Source organism: Lagopus muta, chromosome 12 (genome assembly GCF_023343835.1).
Source record: "Lagopus muta isolate bLagMut1 chromosome 12, bLagMut1 primary, whole genome shotgun sequence".
Lineage (NCBI taxonomy): Eukaryota > Metazoa > Chordata > Aves > Galliformes > Phasianidae > Lagopus > Lagopus muta.
Window position 1 is genome coordinate 6041514 of NC_064444.1, and position 24539 is coordinate 6066052.

The following is a 24539-nucleotide window of genomic DNA, read 5'->3' on the forward strand; positions in this document are numbered from 1 at the left end:
TGATCCACATGGATTGCATGAACAATCCCATCTTTAGTCATGACATATTAAGTTGGGCAAATTCACGCTGAGAAGTGTAAAAACCGCATTTTAATTCCTAGAAACATGTAAGATCTTGTGTAGGAAAATGCGTAGAGATGAATAGCACTTAATACCTTCCTGTCACTGGTCTCTTGGCAGGCAGTGCAGGTGGAGACCCCTTAGCCAGGGAAAGCCCAAGTAACCACTCAGCAGCCAGATGACTTTGGGGACAAGTCAGAGGTACACTAATGTGAGAGATGGGCTTAGGACAGGATACAGCTGAGAAGTTAGAATGCAAGAATAGTAAATCACGAGTGTTCACTGAGGCTCTTGTGATCTGTAGAGGCAGGCTGGAGCAGGGAGCACAAGCAAGCCCTGGGATAGAAATGAGACTGAAGTGTCTGTAACTCTCACTCACTTCCACGATGTCCCAGAGCCTCTGTAAACCTGACAGCACATTCCTCTTCTTGGAAGCTTTTTTCTTAACCTGTATTTAACCTGACCTTTGCTTAACCTACTGTTCAGTAGATTCATTGCAGAAAGAAGGTCAGGTTGCCTAGGAAATTTTGCATGCTAAATCTTCTGCTGATCTTCTTCTTTTAAGCCATCCTTTTATAACTTCGCAACATGTTAAGATGTCAACATATTCCATAGGATTTTATCTCCCTCTACTTCCCTGCATTTTTGTTCCATGTAGAAGGTTGATAGTGCTTATCATTGTGGCAATACTTATGGCAATAGATTTCCAGGTTTCTTGGACCAATTTAATACAGACAATACCTCACAGAACAAAAAGTTACTTTTGAGTACAACCTTCCCTTTGCCATTTTATTTTTCTTCAGGTCTCAAATATCCTCAGAAGGTTTCTTTGATCTCTGGAGCTCCACAAAATATATTAGGAAGTAGTACACTGAGTAGTACACTCTACTGTACAAACACTTTCATGAATGCTATTCACTTGCTTGAAAAAAAGAAATCACTATTGTGTGCTTGCTGAAACAGGAATCAAAGGCCTGTTTTTTTGGATCAGTTTTTGTAAGTCTGTGTAGAAACAGAAATCTTTGTCTTCTCCTCATGCTCTTTTTCGTACTCCGTTCTTATCACTGATTTTCTGAGGTACACGATAGAGCTAGTTTTGTTAATGAAAAATATGTAACTATTTCCATGCAGCCTTTCATATTTTTCTCAAGACTCACCTCAACTTATACTTATACTTGGCTTATACTAAAGTCTACTTATAGGAAAATCAGAGTAACCTTTCATAACCATTGTAATTCTGCAGGCCTAGTAAGGAAGGCTGAGGCAAATACAAATCTGAATACTTACAAACCACTATGTTAACAGTCCAGATGCTGGTTTAGACTTGTGTGTTGCTCTCTGACCCTATCAGCAGATAGGATGTTGTAATGCTATAATGGGATGGTAATAGCAGGTCTTTAGCTACAGCAAATGAGAACAAACACAAAAGCAGCCACAGACACAGAAATGAAGGAAAAGTGTTACTTACGTTTAGAAGGTTTCACATAGGCAGGGATCTCTATCAAAAGAAACCCTTACCTCCGCTGCCAATCTTTAAATAAGGTCTGGGAAGGGGTGGATCCTGGCTCCAAACCTTCCAGTCACTCAGATGCATTGCATGCACCTGAGCTCACCTGGGTTGGCCCTGCCTTCCCACCAGGTGTTCAATCCCTGTTTTAAGCCATGACTTAGCATTTCCACTACAGATGTCAACAGATGTAAATTGGTGTGTTAGAGTGAGAAGGGGTGAATTTAACTCACTTTTTACAGAAAATATGGACCAAAATTAAAGCAGCATTGTTATCATCTCAATTTTAGGAGGACTGTCTTGACACCGTGTCATATTTCGTACCTCACCAGAACATATTGTAGTGATTTTTGCACAAGATTAAACTTGCTTCTATTACAGAAATTACTGCAATTAGAAAATTTTACTGAAAATAATTTCTCACCAAACTTTCATTTATAAGAGTATCAAATGCTTTTCTAAAGGGGACAAATTCACCCAGGTTTTCTGCTTTTAATTTCACTAGTAAAACCAGCAAAAGAATTGGCATGCTCACCTTTGTGCATCGTTCTCTTATACTAAAAAATAGCATAATTTGTGGGAGAGAGTGCACAGTTCTGAAGCAGAACAGGAATGAGGCAGTACATGTGGGCTCCACTGTTTGCTAGCTTGTTGCATTTGCCTACAATTAAGGAATCAAATTTTTGGACCCATGGTATACTTGACAATATAATGTGAAGGCAGGTTGTAAGCTGTGCCCAGAAATATGTGGGCATATTTCATGACATGGACTATAGATGGCAGTTACTATATTTGGCTTAGCAAATAACTCACTTCTTAATCAAATGTCCGCTCTAAACTAAGACCTGCAGACTAAGGATGTCTGTAGGGCTTACTGTGTATCTGACTTCTACATGGAGTTGTCCTGGAAAGGTTTCTTGTGTTGTGACCAACTGAGAAAACGGTGAGGCCTAAATTTAATTTGGTGATATGCTGCTGCCCTGTTTCAAGTTAATAGTATGAACTGCCTTTGAAGTTTTACTGATTTGTCATTTCTTAGAAAGAAAATGCATTATGGTTTAACCTAGCAGGTGACTAAGCATCACATACACATTTGCTCACTCCTCCCTTCCCAGTGGGATGGGGAAGAAAATCAGAAACAAAGTAGAACTTGTGGGTTGAGATAAAACTATTTACTAAGATAAAGAAAAGGAAAAGGATAATGATTATGACTTCATATATATAAATGCGTATAACAAGTGATGCAAAAGCAATTGCTTATGGTTGCCACCCCCAACCAATGCCCAGCTAGCACCCTGAGCAGCAGAAGAGAGAGGGAGGTGAACTCCCACTCCCTTCCAAACTTCTTCTACATGTTGTCATATGATATGGAATACCTCTTTATCCAATTTAAATCAGCTATCTTGATTCTGTTCCCTCTCAGCTCCTTTGGGCCTTCAATGAGAATGGCCTTGGCTCTGTACAACAGTGCTTAGCAGCAACTATAAACATCAGTGTGTAATCAGCATTGTTTTTCTCCTGGAACCAAAAACATAGCATCATACCACTCTTGACGAAAACAATTCCATCCCAGCTGAAACTAAGACAGTGTGATTCAGGCTACTGGCCTGCTTTGAAAATGTGATTACAAGCAAAAGCAGAGGCTAAGTTTATTCTTTCCCACTCCTCCTTTCTTGTCAATGCTAAATAATCACATTATGTATAGCCATGTGTAAAGCAGCCAGAATTACAGTAAGGGAATTTCTTGTTAGGAGCGACCCTATCAAACCTTCTCAGACTCCAGTGGATGTGACCACTTTTCTGGGTCACATAATGTATTAGCACTCAGGTTCTTGTGATGGGGACCACATGGCAGAAGTCTACCCAGTGATGTGATGAGACACAGATGGTGGTCAGAGCTGTATTTGAGCAGCACGTCTTCGGGCAGGGCACTTACCAGTGCAGAGTCCTGCTAAGTGGCAAGTACCTAGCTACTATGGGTTTGTGTGCTCAAGCTGCTGAGTGGCACCCTGAAGGCTGGGGCTGCAGCAGGAGAAAGGCCATGAGCTTCTATAGTGAGGGACATAGAATCATCTGACTGGTCAAATGTGTGTCTTTGCAATTTTTTTGAGCATTTACAATATAGAATATACTATCCTGCCTTTCAAACTGAGAAATAAGGAACAGAGAAGCTGTATGACAAAGAACTGGGAGCTGAATCCAGATAACGCAGGCATCAGCTTGACGTTCTCACCCTTGGGCCATCTTTGCTTCTTGTTTTCCATTCCCTTAATGGCCTAAGATCTTTTATTCCACTCCTTTTCTCCTTCCCACGTAGATATTTCAACATATGTATGTCTGTGTATGTGGAATATCAGCAAAGCTGATACTTTATTCCCTACAGAGTTCCTTGTGACCACTCTCTCATGTAACTAATCCATAGCAATGTATACTCCAACAAGGAAAATTAAAAGGTTGGGAACCACTGACCTAACTTCTTAGTAAGCAATACAGCTGGCAATCAGATGTAACCCGAGCTCCTCGCTATTGGAGCTGCCTGAGCTATTCATAGCAAAATAAAATTGCTATGGGAATTGAACTGGATTTATTTTGTTTGAATGCAAATTATCGTGGGTCAGACAGGCTCAGATCTTCTGCCCCCTCAAATGCATTTGCATCAGCTCTGCCAGGCCAGAGCTTTTATCTGGAAGATCTTCACTGGGGAAAAGTAGGCATGGGTAGCAAACTGTCACTGTCTAGAGTATTCCCTGTGGATCTTTGGTGCGGTCAGTGTAAGTCACTGAGCAGAGTGAAGTGTCTGCTGTCAGCTAGCGGTGTGCTGAGTGTGTTCAGTGTCTTGGCTGCAACTTCAACAGGGTGTCTTCAGGCTTGTCTGCCAGTCTCATTCATGATACGTAGAGTTCTGAAAGGAATAGCTGCCAAAATCCTAACATCACAGGAAAAGCTGAGTTTTCACTAAAAAACAAAAAAACAAAAAAACAAAAGAACTATGATTCCCATACACACAATCATAAAATAGTAAAAAAAAAAATTAAAGATTCATCCAAAATGGTTCAAGAAATCAGAAAGCAAACAAAACACCAAAGACCTCCAGCATTTTGTTTTAAAATCTCACAGTTTACAGTATTGTTTCCTGTGAGGCCTGATTTATGACTTGTAGTGTTTAGAGTTACATGTCCGATAGGAAGGAATGTTGCTGATCGGAAACAAGCAAGCATCTGCTAATGCTAAATACCTATGGAAAAGAATTTCCAAGTACTGGTTTTAGTTATTTATCATCATCATTTGTATTTTTTCTTTAAGCAGTCCTTTTTCAGTGTCATTATTGTTTAAATAATGTTACTGGTTTTGCCTTTATCACAATTGCAGGATCGGAAGATTCATTCAGAAGCCATACAGTTTCCCTAGAATATTAATACGTCTGAATCCCATCAACATAAAACTAATAAGCTGTACATGAAGGAAGAGAGTCTTTCCAGTGCATTTTCATTGCACCTAGTCCTTTGAGGAGGTATTTTGAAGTCACATTTCAGAGATTTGAGTAGAACATAATGGTACTTTAATTTTGTTCTGCCACCCAGAGTGACAGGACAAGGAGATCTGTGCCTTCTGTGCTTCAAAATTTCCAGAAGGTAGGGCTCCTCTCACATGCAAAGGGTTCCATTAAGTCCTGATCCAGCAATGACCTTTCTTACATGCAAGTTTAGGAGACTAACTAAACTATCTTCTGAGGTCAGTTGGTTTATTACTCTTGGTGTGCCATAAGTAACTAATCAACTGTAAGACAGTACATGACAAATACGGGCTGCCTCTTTTTAGGAAAAGTGAAACATAAGTGTATTCATAAAACAATCCTGCTGTTTCCTGTTTACTTTGTGTTGGATTTTAGAACTGTCATAACTAATAAAACATCAAGATTTTATCTCACAGTTGCAGGGATTTGCTTAACCAGGCAGTACCCAATTGCTTGTACAGCCACCAAGTCTTAATTCAAGTTGTTGGTTTTAGCTAATTGCTTTCCAGAAACATTATAACAAGCCAAAAACTCAGTCAGTACCAATACTGATGGAACTGCTAATGAAGTGATCTTGAGTGCTGCTTGGCAAACCTTTGGCACTTAAATCTTAACAGTCTGTCCATGGTGTCATAATGCTGTAGTCTACATCACTATTTTTATTCTGTCTATTTAAGATGACTGCTTATGTGGTTTTTTTTTTTGCTGTTTGTTTTGTTTTGTTTTAACATGAGAAATGAGGAAGCTCAGGTACTTAAGAGCATGTATTTAATCTTTGGCTAAACAATGAAATTTGTGTTAGTTCTAGAATATCTCATTACCCTGCAATGAATACCAATTTAATACATCTAAGACATTTAAATACCAATGTGAGTGTTTTTTTCCTCAATGAAGGAAAAAACAAGAGTATTTCCTTATTTGCCTTTTGTTGACAGAGGATTGCAAAAAGATGTTTTAAACAAGTTCAGTCAACTGCAAAAATACAAAGGCACTATTCAGAGATAACGTTGTCTTTGTTCATTTAGGAATAATTAAAGACATGCAATTTTGTTACCTTGTTTTAGTAATTGCTGAATGTTCTGCATTGCACTTCTTTTGAGCAGCCATACAGAGTAGTCTTTCATGACTAACTCAGATTGCAGTTTCAACTTTCTTTCTTTCTGTCAGATCCGTAGATAATAAAATGCTATGTTGTTATGAATCCCTAACATTTCGTATTTGCAAGAAATCTACATTATGTTGGAAAACAAAGTAAACTGAGTTATTGTATGATTCATTTAAAACCTAAAGAAACATGTGATCTTCTGTACAATTATTAAGTTGAAATAGGCAACCAGTGATTCTAATGCTTCTTTGATGATAAAAATACTTCAGTATGTATAAAGTCCATTAACTTAATCTAAACATTTGCTGTGGTACAGAGCCAGATATTACAATCTGGTGAAAATCAGGAAAGGTCTGCTGAGGTTATTCTCATTAGCCAAGGACCGAGACCAATAAAATATTACATTTGTACTTGCCTGACTGGGATAGTCATTAGAAACTGCTCTTGTACAGACTTGATACTTTTCTGAAGAATGGATGAATTTGTTTGGCAAACATAAAAGCTAGGGAAAAGTTTAGTTAATTTGAATTCTCTTTTGTTTAGTGTGTTCGCATGACTTTGTGCTGCCTGGTTTGGGATAGGATCAAAAATGAAAATGCTCCGAGTTTTACTCGTGGGATCTCTGACTTCAATAATGCCTGTATATTATTGGAAACCTCATGAGAGTCCATTCTCACTACTTTCCCAGAACATTTTCTTTCCCAAACTGGTATAAATGCACCCTGAAAATGTTGCAGTCCAGAGACAATGTTCAGTTCAACAGGAGCTCCTGGATGTCTAGCATGGAAAATCATGGATTGTGTCCCTGTTGCTGTGCCTCAGAACCTTCTTTAATTCACCCTGTGCTTCAACAACATGGGCACATGGCTGAAATGCCCTTCTGAGGGGAGCAGAAGCACCATATGGAGGCAAAATATGCCTTTACTCTGTTAGCTGCTGCTGTCTCCATTGCAGCTACAACCCAGAAGGCTGTAGGTCATAGCAGAGTGAACAAACTTCTTTAATTACCGTGATATACTGCCATTGGTTTGGCTGTTTGCTCGCGCTGCTTCCCAAGGGTAAAGATATCTTTCACCTCTGCTATACTTGCTGCAATTCAGCTCCTTCATTCTGCTTTGCCAGATATGTAGCATGTAATTTTTCTACTCACTTTTACATCTTAATTTGCTCATTTTTATTATAGTTTCCAGAGCACTAACATTTTGACCCTAACCTGAGAGGTACTCAATAACCCATCTTTCAAAAAGTCAGTTAGTGATATCAGGTATCTCTAATTCCAGGTCACCATGTACTATATTGCTGGCTATAATTCTTGGAAATAATTTGGTTTATCACTGTAGTAAGGTTGTAGTCTTGCATGTTTTTCAGACTACCAATTGAACCTATCCCAAGAGGTGAGTCTACTTCCATTACACATTCTATAAATAAATAATTATTTATTTAGATTGCTTACTTGATGTGGCATTGCTTTGAACAACCTTCTACTCTTATTGGTTGAATATCTTTGCTTTGGAGAAACAAAAATTCTGTGGTATGTATAAGAAAGCTGGATCACTACCCCCTATTCAAGGTTTTTCCCAAAATTCATTATAAACAACTGGCACATTTGCCCTGCATTGTGAAAATTTTGTATCAGGTTGCTGCTATATACATAGGGGACTGTCAGGTCTGAGTGTGCATTTGAAATGGATCTGAAATGACCGTTGCTGTTCTCCAAACTGCTGGCCAAGAACTGTCTCCATTCCAAAATACCATGTGGATGTGTAAAAATTATGCCATGCTTGAGCTCATAAACCCAGTTTCTCAGCAGCTACTTTGCTTCTAATCAAGGTTGGCTTGCCACCAGCTGCCTTAGACCATGTGCAGAATTGGATCTCAAACACAAAGGTCATCTCTGTACTTCATGAAAGACCACCATTATCCACCTATAAAACCCAAGGGAAAGGACTCATGTCTCCACCAGCCTGGTGAAGTCTGAGCAGAAGCACAAGTGTGTTGGGGGACCTCTCCCTTTTTCTGGCACGCAGTACAGTATCTTGGTTTTTGAAAGCAGACATTTGCCCAGTTTTGGAGGCAAATATGGGCCCTACAGCAACATATGGCAATATGATTTCATGAGTTTTCACTACAAAAACGATGGGAAAAGATTCCAGGATGCTGTGACATTAGCTGGTTCCAAAAATACTATACTGTGAATACTAGATAAAAAGAAACTTGTAGTTGTGGATCTCAGATAATTTTAAATAACCAGAAACCATTTTTAGGTCATGTCTTCTTATTCTATTTCAAAAAAGTTCTTATTTTACACTTTTATTTAAGCGGAAGTAAAAGCTGTACTTTGTGCCTCTGATACGTGCTGTAACTCTCGTTAAGATGTTTGAATCAATGATTTGTGTTTTCTAAGAGCTGGACAGTTGGAAAATAACACAACAGAAGTCTTGGATCAATGTCCACTGCTGTCTGTGTAAAGGTTTATGCCAATTTCGACTGGCCTTGTGTCAAATGTCTTAAAACTTTGCATGAATGTTTGGAGCAATTTTAATGGGTGTAACTACATTTAACTCTTCCTTTTTGAGAGATTTTTCATCTTGATTACATGCACACCCACCTAGTGGAATAGGATTCATTAACTTCTTTGGCCGCGGTCTTAACAGCCACCAGTTATGACAAAATGTTTTTTAACACTTAATTTTATTATATGCTCATAACATTGAATAAAGCATTCTGGAAATGACTTATATTGCTTAGATAGTTTATGCATTTTTTTTTTTAACACTTGGTTTAATTGAGATACTCCTGGTCATACGAACCATAATTCAATTTTGCCTCAGTCAGTATTGAGTAGTTTTGATAAGCAGAGACATTGCAGTTCATTTATTCACATTTTAATTTTCTGTTTCATTTCTTTATGCTCCTTACTTCATTACTTGGATTTTTTATCTCAATTACAAAACTCTTGTAACTTCATTATGTGTGTAGCCAAGCTGTTGCATTTAATGTTATTAGCATTTAATGAAAGGGTCTTACATGCAAATAGAGAAATGATAGCCACAAGACTCTTCTGGTTGAGAGCAAGGGTTTCCTTACTATCTCCGAATGTAGGGTTTTTTGTTGTTTTTAAGGCAAGAAGTAGAAGTCCCAAAAATACTTCTCTGCATGGTGTATCCCTCACTGTCAATATTGCATTTCTTATGCAGGGTCTGGTTCTTAGAGATCCTGAAACATACAGATGAATTAGATTTACTGGCTGGTAAGCTCCAATACTGTTCACTAAGTCTAAGAAAACAGAGGAAGGCAAATGGAAGCAGCCACTTGCAGTTCTACTAAAAGGCAGAATGAGAACAGTCTTTAACATACATTTTTCTGCCTTTTTCTATCAAGACTACTGAGTGAGTTTGAGACCAGTGGAAGATTTATCTAGTTTTTAATGGCTAAAATTAAATTTTGGTAGTTCAAAGAATTCCCTTTATTCTTCAGTTTTTATTCTAAAATAACATTAAAATATCTTGAAGCTGAAATTTTATCATTTCCCATCTCTAAACTTCTCTTTGAGATTTGTCCTCCTTTTGAACTGCACCAAGACAATGGAACAAGTGCCTTACCTTATTGTTAGGCCCCTGATATTTAGGAATCTTACGAAGATGTATTCTTGTCTGAAAGTTTCTTTAGCCCAAAGCTGAGCAAACATTTCATTGCACATAATGAGTGGGTAGACTGTTGCCTTCCAATCTTCTCTCAGCTTTTCTGCAAACAAACTGTAAGTTCTTCCAATGTATTGATTCTGAATTACTTGCTACCTACACAGATCTTTCAATTACACAGTCTTTCAATTTACTTCCCAGTGGTGTGGAAGATGCCTTAAAGAATGACACCAAATGTGTGTTTTGAAGGAAGAACGAGAGAGCAGCAGATTCCAACTGAGCAGTCTCTTGGGTTTTCCTTCCCACCATATTCTCACAATCACTGCTATTGCTAATGATAGCCACAGTGGGACAGAGGGAGTCCCCTGTCAATTTCATGCTGTGTTGTCTAGACTTGTTAAAAATGTTAGATTTTGCCATGCTGCTTTCTCTCATGGTGTTTCAAGTGCAGAGAATCTGAAGAAAAAAAAAGGGGGTCTGGACTTATCTGTTCCTCTTCTTGCTTGGTCTCAAAACCATCAAAGTTAATGGAAAGGTATCATTGACTTCTAATTCAAGGAAAAGCACATGTATACTTAAAGCTATGCTGGCAGTATGAAAACCTAATACTTAAAATTTCCATGACAGTTTTGACAATATTTGTTCATCTACTGAACTACTTGAGGTGGAGAAATGTATTGCATCTAACTGATGATTACAGTGATGTTTCGTGTATGTGTAGGAAAAATTCCAAAGGACACTGACACTGCCCAGAAGTACAGACTAGCCAAAACCCAGTCTGCTTCGAGGAGCTGAAATTCTTTGGCAGTGGGAAGTTAGAAAAGATGATTCTGTGCTAGTATCCTGCCTCTGTGCTCCAGTATTTCTCAGCTGGCATATTTTCCAGCCACAGTCACAGACCATTTTACTTTACCCAAAGCACTCAAGAACCTATAAGAAGAGTATCTGGCAGTTACTGCCCCGCTGCCCACTTTGCACCAATCCAGAGGAGTGCCTCTGTCAGAAGCCAGGTCAGCATTCTCAGCATTGCTTTTGAAATACCAAAGAGATTATTTTCATGTGATTCATTGAAATCATCACATACCTGAAAGAAATGGAAAGAAATGGAGAATGGTCTGTGACTGAGTGTCCAGACTGCTGCATGGCACTTCTCCTTTCTTCTTGATGACGACTTGGTAAGACTAGATGTTACCATTTGAAGGATGCATCTGATGTAAAGTCCAAAAAATAAGTCTTATGAGACAGTCAGGATCATTCCTACTGGAAAAAAATGAATACGTTTGTAAGGCACTCTGTTGATGACAGCCTATAAAGTGGTACAGCAATATGCAAGAAGTACAGAATTGTCGGCTTTTTTTTTTTTTTTTTTTTTTTTTTTCCCCTCCCACAATTCTTAATCTGCCTTTATGATGTTAAATACAGAAATTACATTTGGGGCTACATTTGGTGCAAATTGATGTACATCAGGGATGGTTTCTTATAGGAAAATGCAGAAAATCCTTTGTTCCATATGGTTTGATTCATTTACAAAATGAATCCTACAGGAATAATTTCAGATGTGGAAATCTTTAAAATGGGGAAATAAAAACCAGATTTACTGTATTTCTGTTTTCCAACAGGAAGAAAAAAAAGTAGCACTTCACAGTTACCAGTACATTTCAGAAGATAAAGATTGCATCTCAGAACCACTTTTAAATTGTATAATGGCATCACAAGGATTACAATATTAGTCTTCTTTCCTACAGGAAAGTACTTTACCATTACCAAATGAGAATTGACATTTGAAATATGCCAACTTATTGCAGTGAGCAGACAAACTAAATTCTTGTCTGTGTTCCCTCTCTTTTATCAACAGAGGCAATTTTAGCCTTTATTTAGAACGTCAAGTAGATGTAGATATATTATTACGAATTTGTGTAGAAGAAAGGAGAGGAGGCAAATTGTGAATCATAGTATGATCTATTTTTATTTTCATATAAATTTTCAGGAGTCAAACAGACCATCCCAGTTAATAATATGGCATCAATTATGTTGTCAAAATGAAGAACACAATATGATTTTAACAGTATTATCATTAGGACTCCATACCAGAGAGCATGATGAAGATGCAATTGAGTTGGTAAAACAGAAGTCAATTTCCTTGCAGAGTGCATAGTGCCTGACTATAGTCTATGGAGAGCTTGTATGTCTCTGAAATATCTTTTTAACTGGAATACACTTAAATTCAGTATTAGTATTGACTTAGTAGACAGTTAAAGATGTGAAGATGTAACTTCTCATTTTCACTTGCTTTACATTTTCTGTTGATTTTTCCTCATGGGATACAGTTCTGAAAGTGCAGAAAATTTCAAAAATCATTAAAAAAAACAGGGCTTGTACTAGGCATTAAGATTTGTTCTCTTTTGAATACCTTTGGCATTCTGGATGCAGGAGGTTTGGGTAAAGAAAAGCATCGATTTCAGAGGTGAAATTAGAGAATACCTGTCTAACGTGTACATTTCAGAGAATGTCTTTTGAGAAAGGAGATAGAATTGTGAGCTGGGACTTGATAAGTTGGACAAGATGGTTTATAATTGACATTTGTGTGTCTGCACATATTTTTCTGAAGCATTAGAGATATGTAGTTCTCATGGGATGTCAGTTTTTGGCAGGATAGTGTTGGCACATGGTAGAGCTTCATTGATGCAAAACAAAAATCTGTATCTAGTATTGCATATATAATGTAATAGAATTACCTGATGAAACTTCTTGGGTTTTGACTTGGTAAAAAGGAGTGTTTATTGCTACATGTTTTACAAAACCAAGAAATGAAATAAAATCATAACTGATTAATGAGCTGCATGGAAATACTTCCTCAGTGCCACCCACATTTCTCTGGCCCTGATCCTGGAAACACTTCATCACATGTGGATTTTTATGTGTAGACACTATGTGAAAAATACAACATAGATTTCCCATACTTCGGTCTTCTGGGCTCCAAGAAAGAAAACGACAAGATACTTGATTTCACTGATCAGTTTCTTTTTTTTTTGTATGAGGACAAAAATTGTAAATAGCTTCATGTTGATTAAATTGTTGGGAGTTGATCACTGAATGATGGCACTCAACTTTTTAGATGCTTTATTTTTGCACGGCTGTACCATAACATGCTTAGATTTCTGCTTAGATTAACCTGATTCCAGCATTAATATTGCCTAAAAAGTTAATTGTAACACTGTGTGAAAGTGCTATGCTAATATTATGGGGTACAACATTTTTGTTCTTCGTGTTACCAAACATGAAACTTGGCCATATTCAAAGTGAAACAACGTATATTTAATTGGGAGGACTATCCAGATTAAATCTTGAGTAAATCCGATTTAGAGGACCACGTTTCAGTCTGTGTAGAGGCTTTGGAAGATCCTTTAAGAGCTAGCACGTTCCAGTTGTAAACTTTGACAATCGTCCTCTAATTTGTGCTCCTTTTTTTAGTCAGGTTTGATAAGGACACGGAAGATCGAATTCCTTATATCTCCATTACCTCAGCAGCTGGCGCAGGAGCACAACTACACATCACCTGCTGGGCACCATCCTCATGTCTTATATAAACGAACAGCTGAAGAAAAGGTGCACCGGTACACAGTAGAGTCCAATCCCAAATCCTTTTCTCTTGGCCATCATAGAACTCACATTTACCACAAGTATCACGCGCAAGCAAATGGTTACCATCATGGAAGGTTTCAAAAGCAACATTTTTGTGGACGTCGCAAGAAATGTATGTAAGGAAACTTTCTCTCCTTGTTTGAGATAGTGGCTCTTAGAGACTGTATGGTGACAGCTGCAGTTTAGTCAGCTTTGTGATGGAGATGTAATAATTTAAAATAGTATGGCTATAAAGGGAAATAGATATGGGAAATGTGATTATTCCTTTAAATTGACTTCATAATTTCTTTATTAAGCAATCAGAATCACTGTTTAGTTTATCTAGATTAAAAGATCCCTTGCCTGACTTTTTTTTTGACATTTACATAGTTTTCAGTAAGGTATTCTGTTTCAGATTGCTGCTCTTCCACAGATAGTCCCTGAACTGTTCCCTGTTAGTTTGGGGAAATATAATTAATTAGGCTTAAAGATGGAGGAGAAGCTTTCTGAATCATTCATTTATGAAGGATGGAGAAGAAATCTGTCGGAACTCACCGTATGATAATGAAATTTTCAGCAACTGAGAACTTCCTAACTAAACTGTTTAAATAAAATTTTGGAGCCACTTCCTAAAAGACATTTTAAAACATATTATCCTGCCAAGGTCTATTCCGAGTCTTTCATTAGGCCCCAGATTTCTAAGCCCTAGAGTCCCTTTGGACTCTATATGTGTACTTTGAATGTTCAGTTGAGTCCCTTTGAAAGCTGATCTACTTCTGACTTGAATTTCTTAATAAGGGTCTTTTGGATTTAGGATTGCTCACAGTATTGAAGATATTGTCAATCCAGTTATATTCTTCCAGCTTCCTGCTTGAGCAAGTGAGCAAGTTCCTTTTCCAAAAGCCATAAAGGGAATGCAGAGAAAAAACAAATAGAAGGGAAGGAATGAGAAAGGAGATCTTAGAAATGATGGCTGTCTGAGACTGAGGCCTATTTGAAGCCTGAAAACTGCTTTTTAAAAACTGACTGCTTCTTCAGAAGCCTTGTTTCCTGAATTGAAAGCTAGGCTTCAATGCCAGGTGCTGTGATTCAAATTGTAAACTTGTGCATTCTGAGGAAGGTCAAAGCTACCTCATTACATACAGGAGACCCTTCCCTCCTATCTGGTTTTCGTGCTGACTGCTTCAGAGCAAACAAAATGTTGCTAGAATAGCTCATGTGCTCTGTGGTATCTTATTTTATTTGTGTTGTTCACTTGAGTTTCTTACATCTTATTCACTCTATCCTCTATTACTGCCTGTCCAAATTCAGAACTATTCATGTCCTCCTCAGCTTTTACACAGTGCTGGTTCCTGTATTAAATGAGAACATCTAATTTGGCCACCTGGAATAGAAAATTTTAGCTTGAAAAAACAAATGCACAAGCACTGAGTATGAAGCAGAACAGAAATCAATTCTATTAATACTGCCTGTATTTAAGATTAATTTAACCTAACCTAGGAATGAATCAATGCTTGCTGAACAGTAGGAGGGAAGAGCAGTCTGTCATAAAGACAGCTTGACCAACTCACCATATTTTAAAATTTCCTGTATTGGGAGTTTGTAAGGGCTGGAAAAGATAATCATCTTTCAAACTCCTCCTCACAATCTGGCTTCAGATCATAAAAAGTGACTAGTCAGTAGATCATGCTTAAAACATATTTCTGCTTAGGTTCTATTAGCAGCAGTGAAGCTCATCCAAGAGCAAAATTCTACTGCTTGTAGATTAGTCTAGAGAACATGTAAATAGGAATACAAGAATCTTACTTTTGTGGTATTTCCTTTCTGTGCTGGTAGTAGACATCTGTTGTGGAGTTTTTTTATGAACCCTGCTATGTAAGTAGCACATCCCAAACTCCTCAGGACAGGCCAAATGTGGGTATTCTGTTAATTTTTTATTTTTATTTTTTTCCTACAGATGCCACCATTTTATTATATTGGTTATTTATTTATTTACTTTACACTATATGTATGTGTGTGGTTTTCTTATTTAGTTCTCTTCTTGTAATCATCCTACCCTGAAGAAGGAATCAGATCTTGATAAATATACAAGAGCTTCCTGCCCAGAAGTATTACATACTGTAAAAATAATCTAAGGCTCTAAATCTTTGTTATTTCCTTATCTGATGAAAACTGCTCACAAATGATCTGAACCCTTCCCCAAACTGAGTTTTATTTCCTTTTAGATGCACCTAAGCCACCCACAGAAGAGACATATATTCGTTCAGATGAATATGGGACTTCTGCTAGGTTCAGGAGATCATCTGCTAAAATTCAGAAAAATGGAAGTCTAAATGTTGAAACTCTTGTTGTGGCAGATAAAAAAATGGTGGAGAAACATGGCAAGGAAAATGTAACAACATATATTTTAACAGTTATGAATATGGTAAGATCTGATGTACTTGAAGTGTGTTATGACGTTTTTCCTGCGGAGTACTGTCCTGTCAAACTCGTATCTTTCATCAGACAAATGGTGATACCAAAAAGAGCATGCACACCTTACACAAACTCTTCTTCAGGTGTCATCTAGTGTATTACTTAGGTCAAGAAGCTTTTTAAAAAAGGGGTTTTTAGATCACTGTCGTGTAAAGAACATAAATGTTTGGAAAATATTTAAAAATGTTAAATTCTAAAATGTGTATCGTGTAGTACAAAGGAGTCATTCATGAGAAATAAAAATTCACTTTGAATAAGTGGAGTGGTTTGGGGCATAATTCTGGGTTTGGATTAATCCTACAAGGTATATAATTTCATTAATGTACTGAAAGTTGGAGCTGAACGTGAACGTCTACTTTAAAAGGATTTTTTAATATATGTAGTTGATGTTTCTTCTTCAATAATCACTGCAGGTTTCTAGTCTGTTTAAAGATGGAACAATTGGAAGTGACATAAACATTATCGTTGTGAGCCTCCTCCTTTTGGAACAAGAGCCTGTGAGTTGTGTCAGAATTTTTGTGGTGTATATTTTGTTTCATACTGTTCACAAGGAGCACTGGACATTCCCATTTTATGTATGTGAACTTTCATTAGAGTTTGTTATGATATAAAATGTAAGAAGAACACTGAAATAACAAAAACCCCAAAAAGCATGTTTTCTACATTCCATGTTTTTCCATTTTTTAATACTAAATCTTAATTTTCACTTAAATGTTCTTTAGAACCTTAAGATAAATCTTAACAGTAATCCTGCATTTTCTTAGAGAGAGCTGTAAAGAGAAATCTAATTAAGAATCATTTAAATACATTGAAAGGTTTTGAACTAAGCTCTCCAGTGTGATAATCAGAAGGAAGGAGTCAAAAGTCAGAGTGTAGACAGCATACAGCAGAAGTGGGAATGGAGCTGACTGTTTTGTCAATGGTCCTGAAAGAGAAGAAGAAAAAAACTTTTCTGATGAAAAGAAATTTGTGAGGTATTCATTTACCTGGATAATATTTGTCCTCCAGAGAAGTATCACACATACTAATCACAAGGTAGAAAATATTTCAGCATTCAGCTTAATTGGGAATCAAATGTATTTGTATGCTGTAATTCCAACCATTGACTCTGAAAATATTATTTGGGAAATGCTTCAGTTTTATTCTATAATTCTAATACATTCATTCACCAGCTGGTCCTCACAAACAATAAATATAGGAATGCATAAGTTCACATAGAGAAAGAAAAATCCCTATTCCCTAACTAACTCTTCTTCCTTCAGTGATCTTTCTCAAGTACTGATGGAAGCATCTTATTTCTGTCTTTGAAATACCTACAGGGTGGATTACTGATTAACCACCATGCGGACCAGTCACTGAATAGCTTTTGTCAATGGCAATCTGCTCTAGTTGGGAAGAATGGAAAGCGCCACGACCATGCCATCTTGCTTACAGGTTTTGATATCTGCTCCTGGAAAAATGAGCCCTGTGATACTTTAGGTATGGTATGAAAACTTCTGGATGTGAACAGCAACATCTTCATTTATAGACATTGCAGTGTCTTAAAATAAGAAAAGTCATTTTTTGCATATAATGTTAGACTTGTTGAACAGGAAAAAGCAGTGCTACCATGTAGTATTAATACTACATAGTTTTCTTTGGAGTACCTAGCAGAGAAAGATTTCCAGAATTATTGCATTGAAGATGTTCTTCTGAATTATCACCTCTGGAAGGAATATTTGGGATTTTGAAAATGTTTACGAGCCATTATGATTAGATTTGTTTTGACCTTCTTTTATTTTATGTATTTTACATTTTATATTTACATATTATTTTATAGTAGTTTAGTATTTTATATTTATTTAGTATTTTATATTTACATTTTATATTTTATATTATGACTACTTACCCTTTTTGAATGAGATTCCTCCCTTATTTGGGAACAGTAAAGACACGTAGGAGTAAAGAATAATCTTTACCAATAAAGTGCAATTAGGATGGTTAGGTTTGTGTTGCATTAACTTCTGATACAGGATCTCCTTTATTGTCAAATAGAAGTCTGCTTTAATTTTTCCATAATAAATCTGGTGAAGAAGAAAATCATATTGCATCTTTACGCACCATGATAGAATGGTTATTAAGATCAGTGCAGATGATATATGTATTTAGCATTCTGTAGAGGAACAACCGTTTCTACTGTTTCCTTCCTTCAGGATTTGCACCTATCAGTGGTATGTGCAGCAAATACCGTAGCTGTACCATTAATGAAGATACAGGCCTTGGACTGGCTTTTACAATTGCTCATGAATCTGGACACAAGTAAGTTACATTTCATGAGTCTCACCTGCTCCTTCTATAGCTTAATTTGTATGTGAATGGATGCTTTCCTGTGAAACCTTGCTCTAGCAGGAGATTTGGACTAAATGATCTCCAGAGGTCCCTTCCAATCCCGAGGATTTTGTGATTCTGTGAATTCTGGCTAACCACTGGCAGTACAGTAGCATCACTACTCTCTATGGAACAAACCTGAAATCAAGGCTTAGAGAAAGTGTGGACATACGGTCACTTTACTGTGTATCTTTCAAAAGCAGTGCTACTGTATTCTGTTGTTTGCTCAAGGCATGAATCCTTCTGCATGGCTGAATCAGGACTATTTAGTTTTCATTGTACAAATATACTCTACAGTATATACTATGACCTAACGTCTACATGAGTGACCCTTTCACAAGTTTCTGTACATCTGAAGGGAAACAAGGAATTAAAGAATAATCCAGCTACAAGTGAAGTCCATGGGAACAGAGCCAATGCATTCAGTAGGACCAAATATGTAAAATGCATAGGGCTTGATCCTCCTGCCACACTAATGCAACTTCACTGACCTCAGTAGATTTTTAATGCGCTTCAATCAGAATTAGGAAGAGAATTATGCCCATAGCTCATTTTTCAAGAATTACCCCCTTTGGTAGACTAATCTTCCTTCTTATTTGTTTTCTTCTTACTGACTTTGAGAGACTGCACTTGGAATATCTTTTCTTCAGTGTTGATTTTTTTTTTCCTTTTCCACCACTGCTTTTGATTCTTTTGATTACACAGCCTTTGGTATACTTCTATACTCTTGTCTAATGATATGCATCTTACATTCTGGAAAACATCTACCCCAGATACAAACCGGCTTTATTATCCTATGTTCATGTTCGTGTTCCTGAGACTACCCAGGGTAACGTGTAAAATGACAGAACTTGGTCTCTGTGATACAGAGATTTGTGGAAGAAAAATGTCCTCAAAACTATTGCCAGGAAATCCTAGCAATCACAAATACGCAGAATGCAGCTTTGGGAAGAGTACTCAGTTTTATGATCTAAAGGTGTGAGGTACTTCAGTGCAATTCTGAACATTCAGGATCTCTGTCTACTGATCAGTGTTTATATAACAGGTTAAGAAGTGCTCTTACACTGTGTTTGTGTTGGAGAACAAGTGATATTCTGTGGCAAATAATGAAAGTTCATACTATGGTAAAAAGTATTTGTTTGACAAGATGATGCATAAAGGACATTTCTTGGAGTTTTCTCATTTCACTCATCGTGTGTCTTTGAAAGTTACACACCTCTTTGTCACAGTCTTTTTATGGTTTCATTTAAGTACTTTATGTCTTTACCTGAAAGTTTTAACATTTTCTTTGGGAGTTGAGAGCCCATAATGTCGGTGGATATTAAAACTGGATTCTTTGGCTGCAATGCATGTGAACAAAGCTTGTATCTTATAAAAGATTATAAAATATTAGCTCAGTTGGGACTTTTTTTTGTCCATTTGTGGAATGAGCCGTATATTTTAGCATGCTTGGAGCCACAGTTGATGGCAACACATTCAGTAACTGATGAGCCTGCAGTGATTTATAATAGAGGACTGAGCCCAGTAAATTGGATATTCTCTTCACATGCACACATTGCATTTATAAAGTTGCCAATGTATTACAATGTTGAAGTAACAGACTATGAAATTTCTATTCAGAACATACTGAAATTCACAAATACCCTGCATAATAAGTAAATACAACATAGTGAAACAAAACCTATTAAATTAAATTTATTATGAAAATTAAATTTATTATGATCATAAGCTCCACATCATTTATCATTTTCAATGTGGCTTTTATTATTGCTTACTTATCATTAATGCTACTAAATGCTTCTTTATATACTATGCATGTTTTCCTCAACTGGCCCTACATGCTGTCCTTAACTAGTAATAATAGTGACTCTGGGGTAATTTCTGTACAACAGTTGTCTGCACAACTCATCAGCTGCAGTTTTTTTGTTTGGTTGACTGACTTCTTTTTTTCTTCCTTATAAAGTACTTAATATTTTAGAGATGTGAACATAGAGCATCTAGAGTATAAACCTGATTTTGACATTCATTTGCTTCATTTGACTAGGACTGCAAAGACAAAGAACAATAGTTTTGACTTGAACTTCTTAGTATCTCTCTGTTTCACCATGATATTGCATGGAATTCATCATCTGTTAATCTGCTTATTGAAGAAGGTGATATAGTAGATTCTTCTCTGTATTGCCTCTAAGTGTTCCTTCAAAGAGCAATATCATTAGTAGCAAGAGGCAGTTGACTCCAAACACTGTAAGTTCTTCTTATGGAACGTCCAACAAGGTGGCCAAGTGCAATAGTTGTTTTTGTAAGCACAGGGAAAGGCTTTCATGACTGAATGCATCTGCTCATTTTAGATGTAGCATAAAACAGATGATAATAACTTTCACTTGCAATTCATGAAAAAACAAACAGGCAGGATTTCATGAAAAAATAAGAAATGGTTAAATGTAAAACTTCTCATACAGTCTGCAGCTGGTAATTAGATGCCACTGTCTTGTCATGTGCTCACACTACAGAGCTCCTATTCATCACCAATATGGGTCTTTCTTGAAAAATTACTATCTTTTTCTAATTAGACTGAAGGCAGTAAAATCTGAATGCTACTAAATGGAGCTTGTTTCATAATAACTGTCATTTTTGTGGTGTTTTGTGCTTGTTTTCAACTCTGTGGATTTCAGTCATAGAAGTGTTGCCTGTAATGTGTTTCTCCTGCCTCAAATTGTTTCTGGCTTCTGATTAATCAACATTTTCACTCTTATGTATGGCTCTTTTTCAGCTTTGGTATGATTCATGATGGAGAAGGAAATCCTTGTAGAAAAGCTGAGGGAAATATTATGTCTCCCACACTCACAGGAAACAATGGAGTGTTTTCTTGGTCTGTATGCAGCAGGCAGTATCTCAACAAATTTCTCAGGTAGGTCAGATGTAAATCTGGGCCAGAGCCAGGGAATGTATCTTACTAACTGGGCTTGAACTTTTGAACAGACATAAAAATTACTTAAGTGTGAAATGTACCTCTTTTAAAATGTACTCAAACCAGTGCACTATTTGAGCTCTCACACTTGGACTTTTGAGGCATACAGGTGGTATGGTATTTAAGTGCCTTTGTCCTGCCTCATTTCAAAAGAATGGCTTTCATCTTCTATGAATATCCTACATTAATGACTGGCATATCATTCCTTCTCAGGCATTCCTGTCAGCAACTAGCTTTGTTAGAGAATTAGCAGGAAGTAAACATAAAAGAGAGCAGTCAGTGCTACCAAAGTCATTACAAAATGTAAATTAACATTAGTGGACTTTCTCCCTAAAGTTTCTCTCTTGATCTAGCTCGTGTCATGAGTTTTAAGTTTTAATTTTAAGTTTTTCATACACTTCTCCTGGAGAGAAAAAAAAAAAAAAGAGAGAAGATCTGAAGATCTATCTATTTCTCCGGAGTGTTAGCATTATTCAGTGATGCTTTTAAACAAGCTGTATTTTAGTTTACATTTGATGTCATCATAACTGCACTCTTTTCTCATAGAACTTTCCCTTTATTGAGTTTGTCGTACATAGGGAGGCTATACTTCATTATGCAAAAGTGTGTAACAGGTATCAGACAGAGATCCAGTAAGGATCTGTGAGGATCTCTGTAGATCTAGGATTTAAAGTAAGCAAGAATCAAGCACCTATGTTCTGTGGATCCAATGCTTGAATTCCAATTTAGTATCTTAAAGCAGTAAGGGAAAAGGGAAAAAAGAAAGAGCTCTGGTGATTTTGCCTTCCTCAGTGATGCAGCATATTCAGATTACCCAAATTTAGAATTAAAAAATCATGTAAGCCCTCCAGTGTGCAGTATGGCCCAAGAGACTTACACTTGGAAGATATATCCAAAGTGATCTTCCAAATATATGGTTTCTCAAACACAGATAAAAGAAAAAAAGTAGACCATAGCACAGCTTTGGCATTTAGCTGGATCCAGCCGGCCTAAAGCACACAAGCTGCAGCAGGCTTCTGTTTGTCAATCCACACTATGTGAACACTGAAATGAGCCGGTATCTGTGTTGTCTCCATTGTTTCCTGATTTTGGGAACCCACTGCAGGAAAAAAGCAGAATAGATTAACTTGTTCTTGGTTATATGCAAATAAAGAGAACTGAAGAAAGTGACATAATTCTTTCTTGTCACAACAGCCAAAGCCTGGAAATTCTTGCCTCCATAAAAGTTTGCAGGTCAGGCTATCAACAAGATGTGTCAAGATCTTTTGGCTCCTGCAGTCAGATATTCTTATTTCAGTACATGACTATAAATCTAATTAAAAGTACTGTATACCATGCTATGTGTTTTTACTGTTCTGTAACAAATTGTTTTGATATGAAGATCACAGTCATTATTACTACATTCTCATTATAGTACAGCTCAAGCTGCCTGCCTGATTGATGAACCTAAGCAAACTGGACAGTATAAATACCCTGACAAACTGCCAGGGCAGATGTATGATGCTGACACCCAGTGCAAATGGCAATTTGGAATAAGAGCAAAAGTGTGCAACCTCAGCTTTGTAAAGGTACCTATTGATATTATTGTAACGCTGTAAATATGTAAAAATAACACTGAGGTTTCCAGAGGCCAGGACTATTTATCTACCATACCTTGCTTGGCAATTTGCTTTGAAGGCTTTTTGCCTCCTTTAAGAGATGTCATCATTCCAGAGGAGTTTCAAAGGGAAATTTGTTCTTTTCAGGAGATGTAAGAAGTGCAGTTGAATACATAAGACCCAAGACCTTGCCTTTATGCTTATTTCCTTATGCTTAAGGAAATGAACAGGCAATACAGCTTTGATGAAAACTTTCATGGGATGTGGGAGGTGGCAAAAGGAGGAAGTTTCTTGTTTTACTACTATGCATTAACTTGGAAGTCTGGTAAGGATTTATAAAGTTATACAAGAAAAAAGGGAAACTGACTCAACTTTGTGATGAAGGATTAGTATTTTTTCTTCTTCTCTTCAGGATATTTGCAAATCTCTCTGGTGCCATAAAGTGGGTCACAGATGTGAAACAAAATTCATGCCAGCAGCAGAAGGAACAGCTTGTGGTATAAATATGGTAAGTGAATGACAAAAGGGGAAACATTTAACAGAATTTTTAAATAACGTGGGAAGTTTTGGGGTTCTGACAGCCCAGGACCATCAGTTAACATGGATTTTTTGGAGAACATTACCCAAAAAATATATTCTGCAAAAGAACAGTTTTGAAGACTTGTACTTTAAAGATCTTAAACTCAGAGCTTGGACAATGTTCTACTTCAGAGTTCTTGTCAAACTGAGAACTATCTCAATTGGAAACATTTGGTTTATTAGGCTAAAGCACTTGAGCTTTTAAATGTCCTATTTTTTTTTTTTTTTCTGTTTTGCACCTACTAGGTACCACTAACTCTGATGGGATATTTTTTGGCATTCTTTTGGCAGTGGTGTCGAAGAGGACAGTGTGTCAAATATGGTGATCATGGACCCAAGCCTGTAAATGGCCACTGGTCTGCCTGGTCTGAGTGGTCACAGTGTACTCGGACTTGTGGAAGTGGGGTCACATATCAAGAAAGACACTGCAACAATCCAAAGTAAGACATAGATATGAAAAGGTATTGTTTTTATACTATTTATGTTATTAAAACAAAAGAAAACAAAAAGAATATAGTCAATTTCTTGAGAGAAATGTGTGAAATGCTTCTCAGGCTCTTTTTCCATGTCCAGTAAGACCAGTCAGTAGCTGAAGGACAGGCGTATGTTCTGCTAGTAGAAAGCAGTGGCTGACTGAAGACTTCTAGAACACTGAAACATCTATACAGCCCAACTTTCTGAATTTATTGTGTGACACTGCAGTTTATCAAACACCTGCTGCAGTAGAGAAATGCCACACAGACACATTCACACCTAATAATTTAAGAGTAAGTGAAATAATTCTTATAAGCTATTAAAAGACTCCTGATGGGATCAGACTATCTTGTATAATAAACCAAAGTTGTTTAAAGTCAATATCAAAATGGTTGTAGACAGATGACTTTGTATGTCTGCCATGTTCTTTGTATTCTTCCACGTTTCACAGGTCATAAAGTTGCTGAGCCATAGAATTGTATGGTACCTCATAAAACATTTCTGGTTTGTTCCTCTAGTGAATGTCTTACTGCTGTAAATACTACTATTCCACACACTACTATTTCAGGGTAGAAATAAAATGTTATCAGATCAAAATCTTTTCCAAGTACTCAAATTATTGCAACTTAC

General features: G+C 36.9%; 1 protein-coding gene and 1 long non-coding RNA gene across 9 annotated transcripts in view; one reads left to right on the forward strand and one right to left on the reverse strand.

Moving 5' to 3' along the window:
- Positions 1 to 24539, forward strand: part of ADAMTS18 (ADAM metallopeptidase with thrombospondin type 1 motif 18) — an 87092-nt gene that overhangs the window by 31912 nt on the left and 30641 nt on the right. For 5 of the 8 annotated variants that reach the window (XM_048958393.1, XM_048958394.1, XM_048958388.1 and 2 more), the window contains 9 exons: positions 13299 to 13581; positions 15674 to 15873; positions 16337 to 16420; positions 17243 to 17402; positions 18116 to 18221; positions 21061 to 21198; positions 22673 to 22826; positions 23269 to 23364; positions 23682 to 23875. In XM_048958393.1, the coding sequence (XP_048814350.1) occupies positions 13299 to 13581; positions 15674 to 15873; positions 16337 to 16420; positions 17243 to 17402; positions 18116 to 18221; positions 21061 to 21198; positions 22673 to 22826; positions 23269 to 23364; positions 23682 to 23875 (1415 nt within the window). Of the gene's footprint in view, positions 1 to 13298; positions 13586 to 15673; positions 15874 to 16336; positions 16421 to 17242; positions 17403 to 18115; positions 18222 to 21060; positions 21199 to 22672; positions 22827 to 23268; positions 23365 to 23681; positions 23876 to 24539 lie in introns of those variants that run through there. The other 3 variants (XM_048958389.1, XM_048958395.1, XM_048958391.1) reach the window with 3 other exon arrangements.
- The window catches only part of LOC125699158 (uncharacterized), a 249467-nt gene that overhangs the window by 10454 nt on the left and 214474 nt on the right, over positions 1 to 24539 (reverse strand). Inside the window, exons 7-10 of the long non-coding RNA XR_007379462.1 lie at positions 10912 to 11084; positions 9789 to 9941; positions 9214 to 9402; positions 1529 to 4522 (exon numbers count right to left, since the gene is read on the reverse strand). This is a non-coding gene — a long non-coding RNA (uncharacterized LOC125699158). The remainder of the gene's footprint in view (positions 1 to 1528; positions 4523 to 9213; positions 9403 to 9788; positions 9942 to 10911; positions 11085 to 24539) is intronic.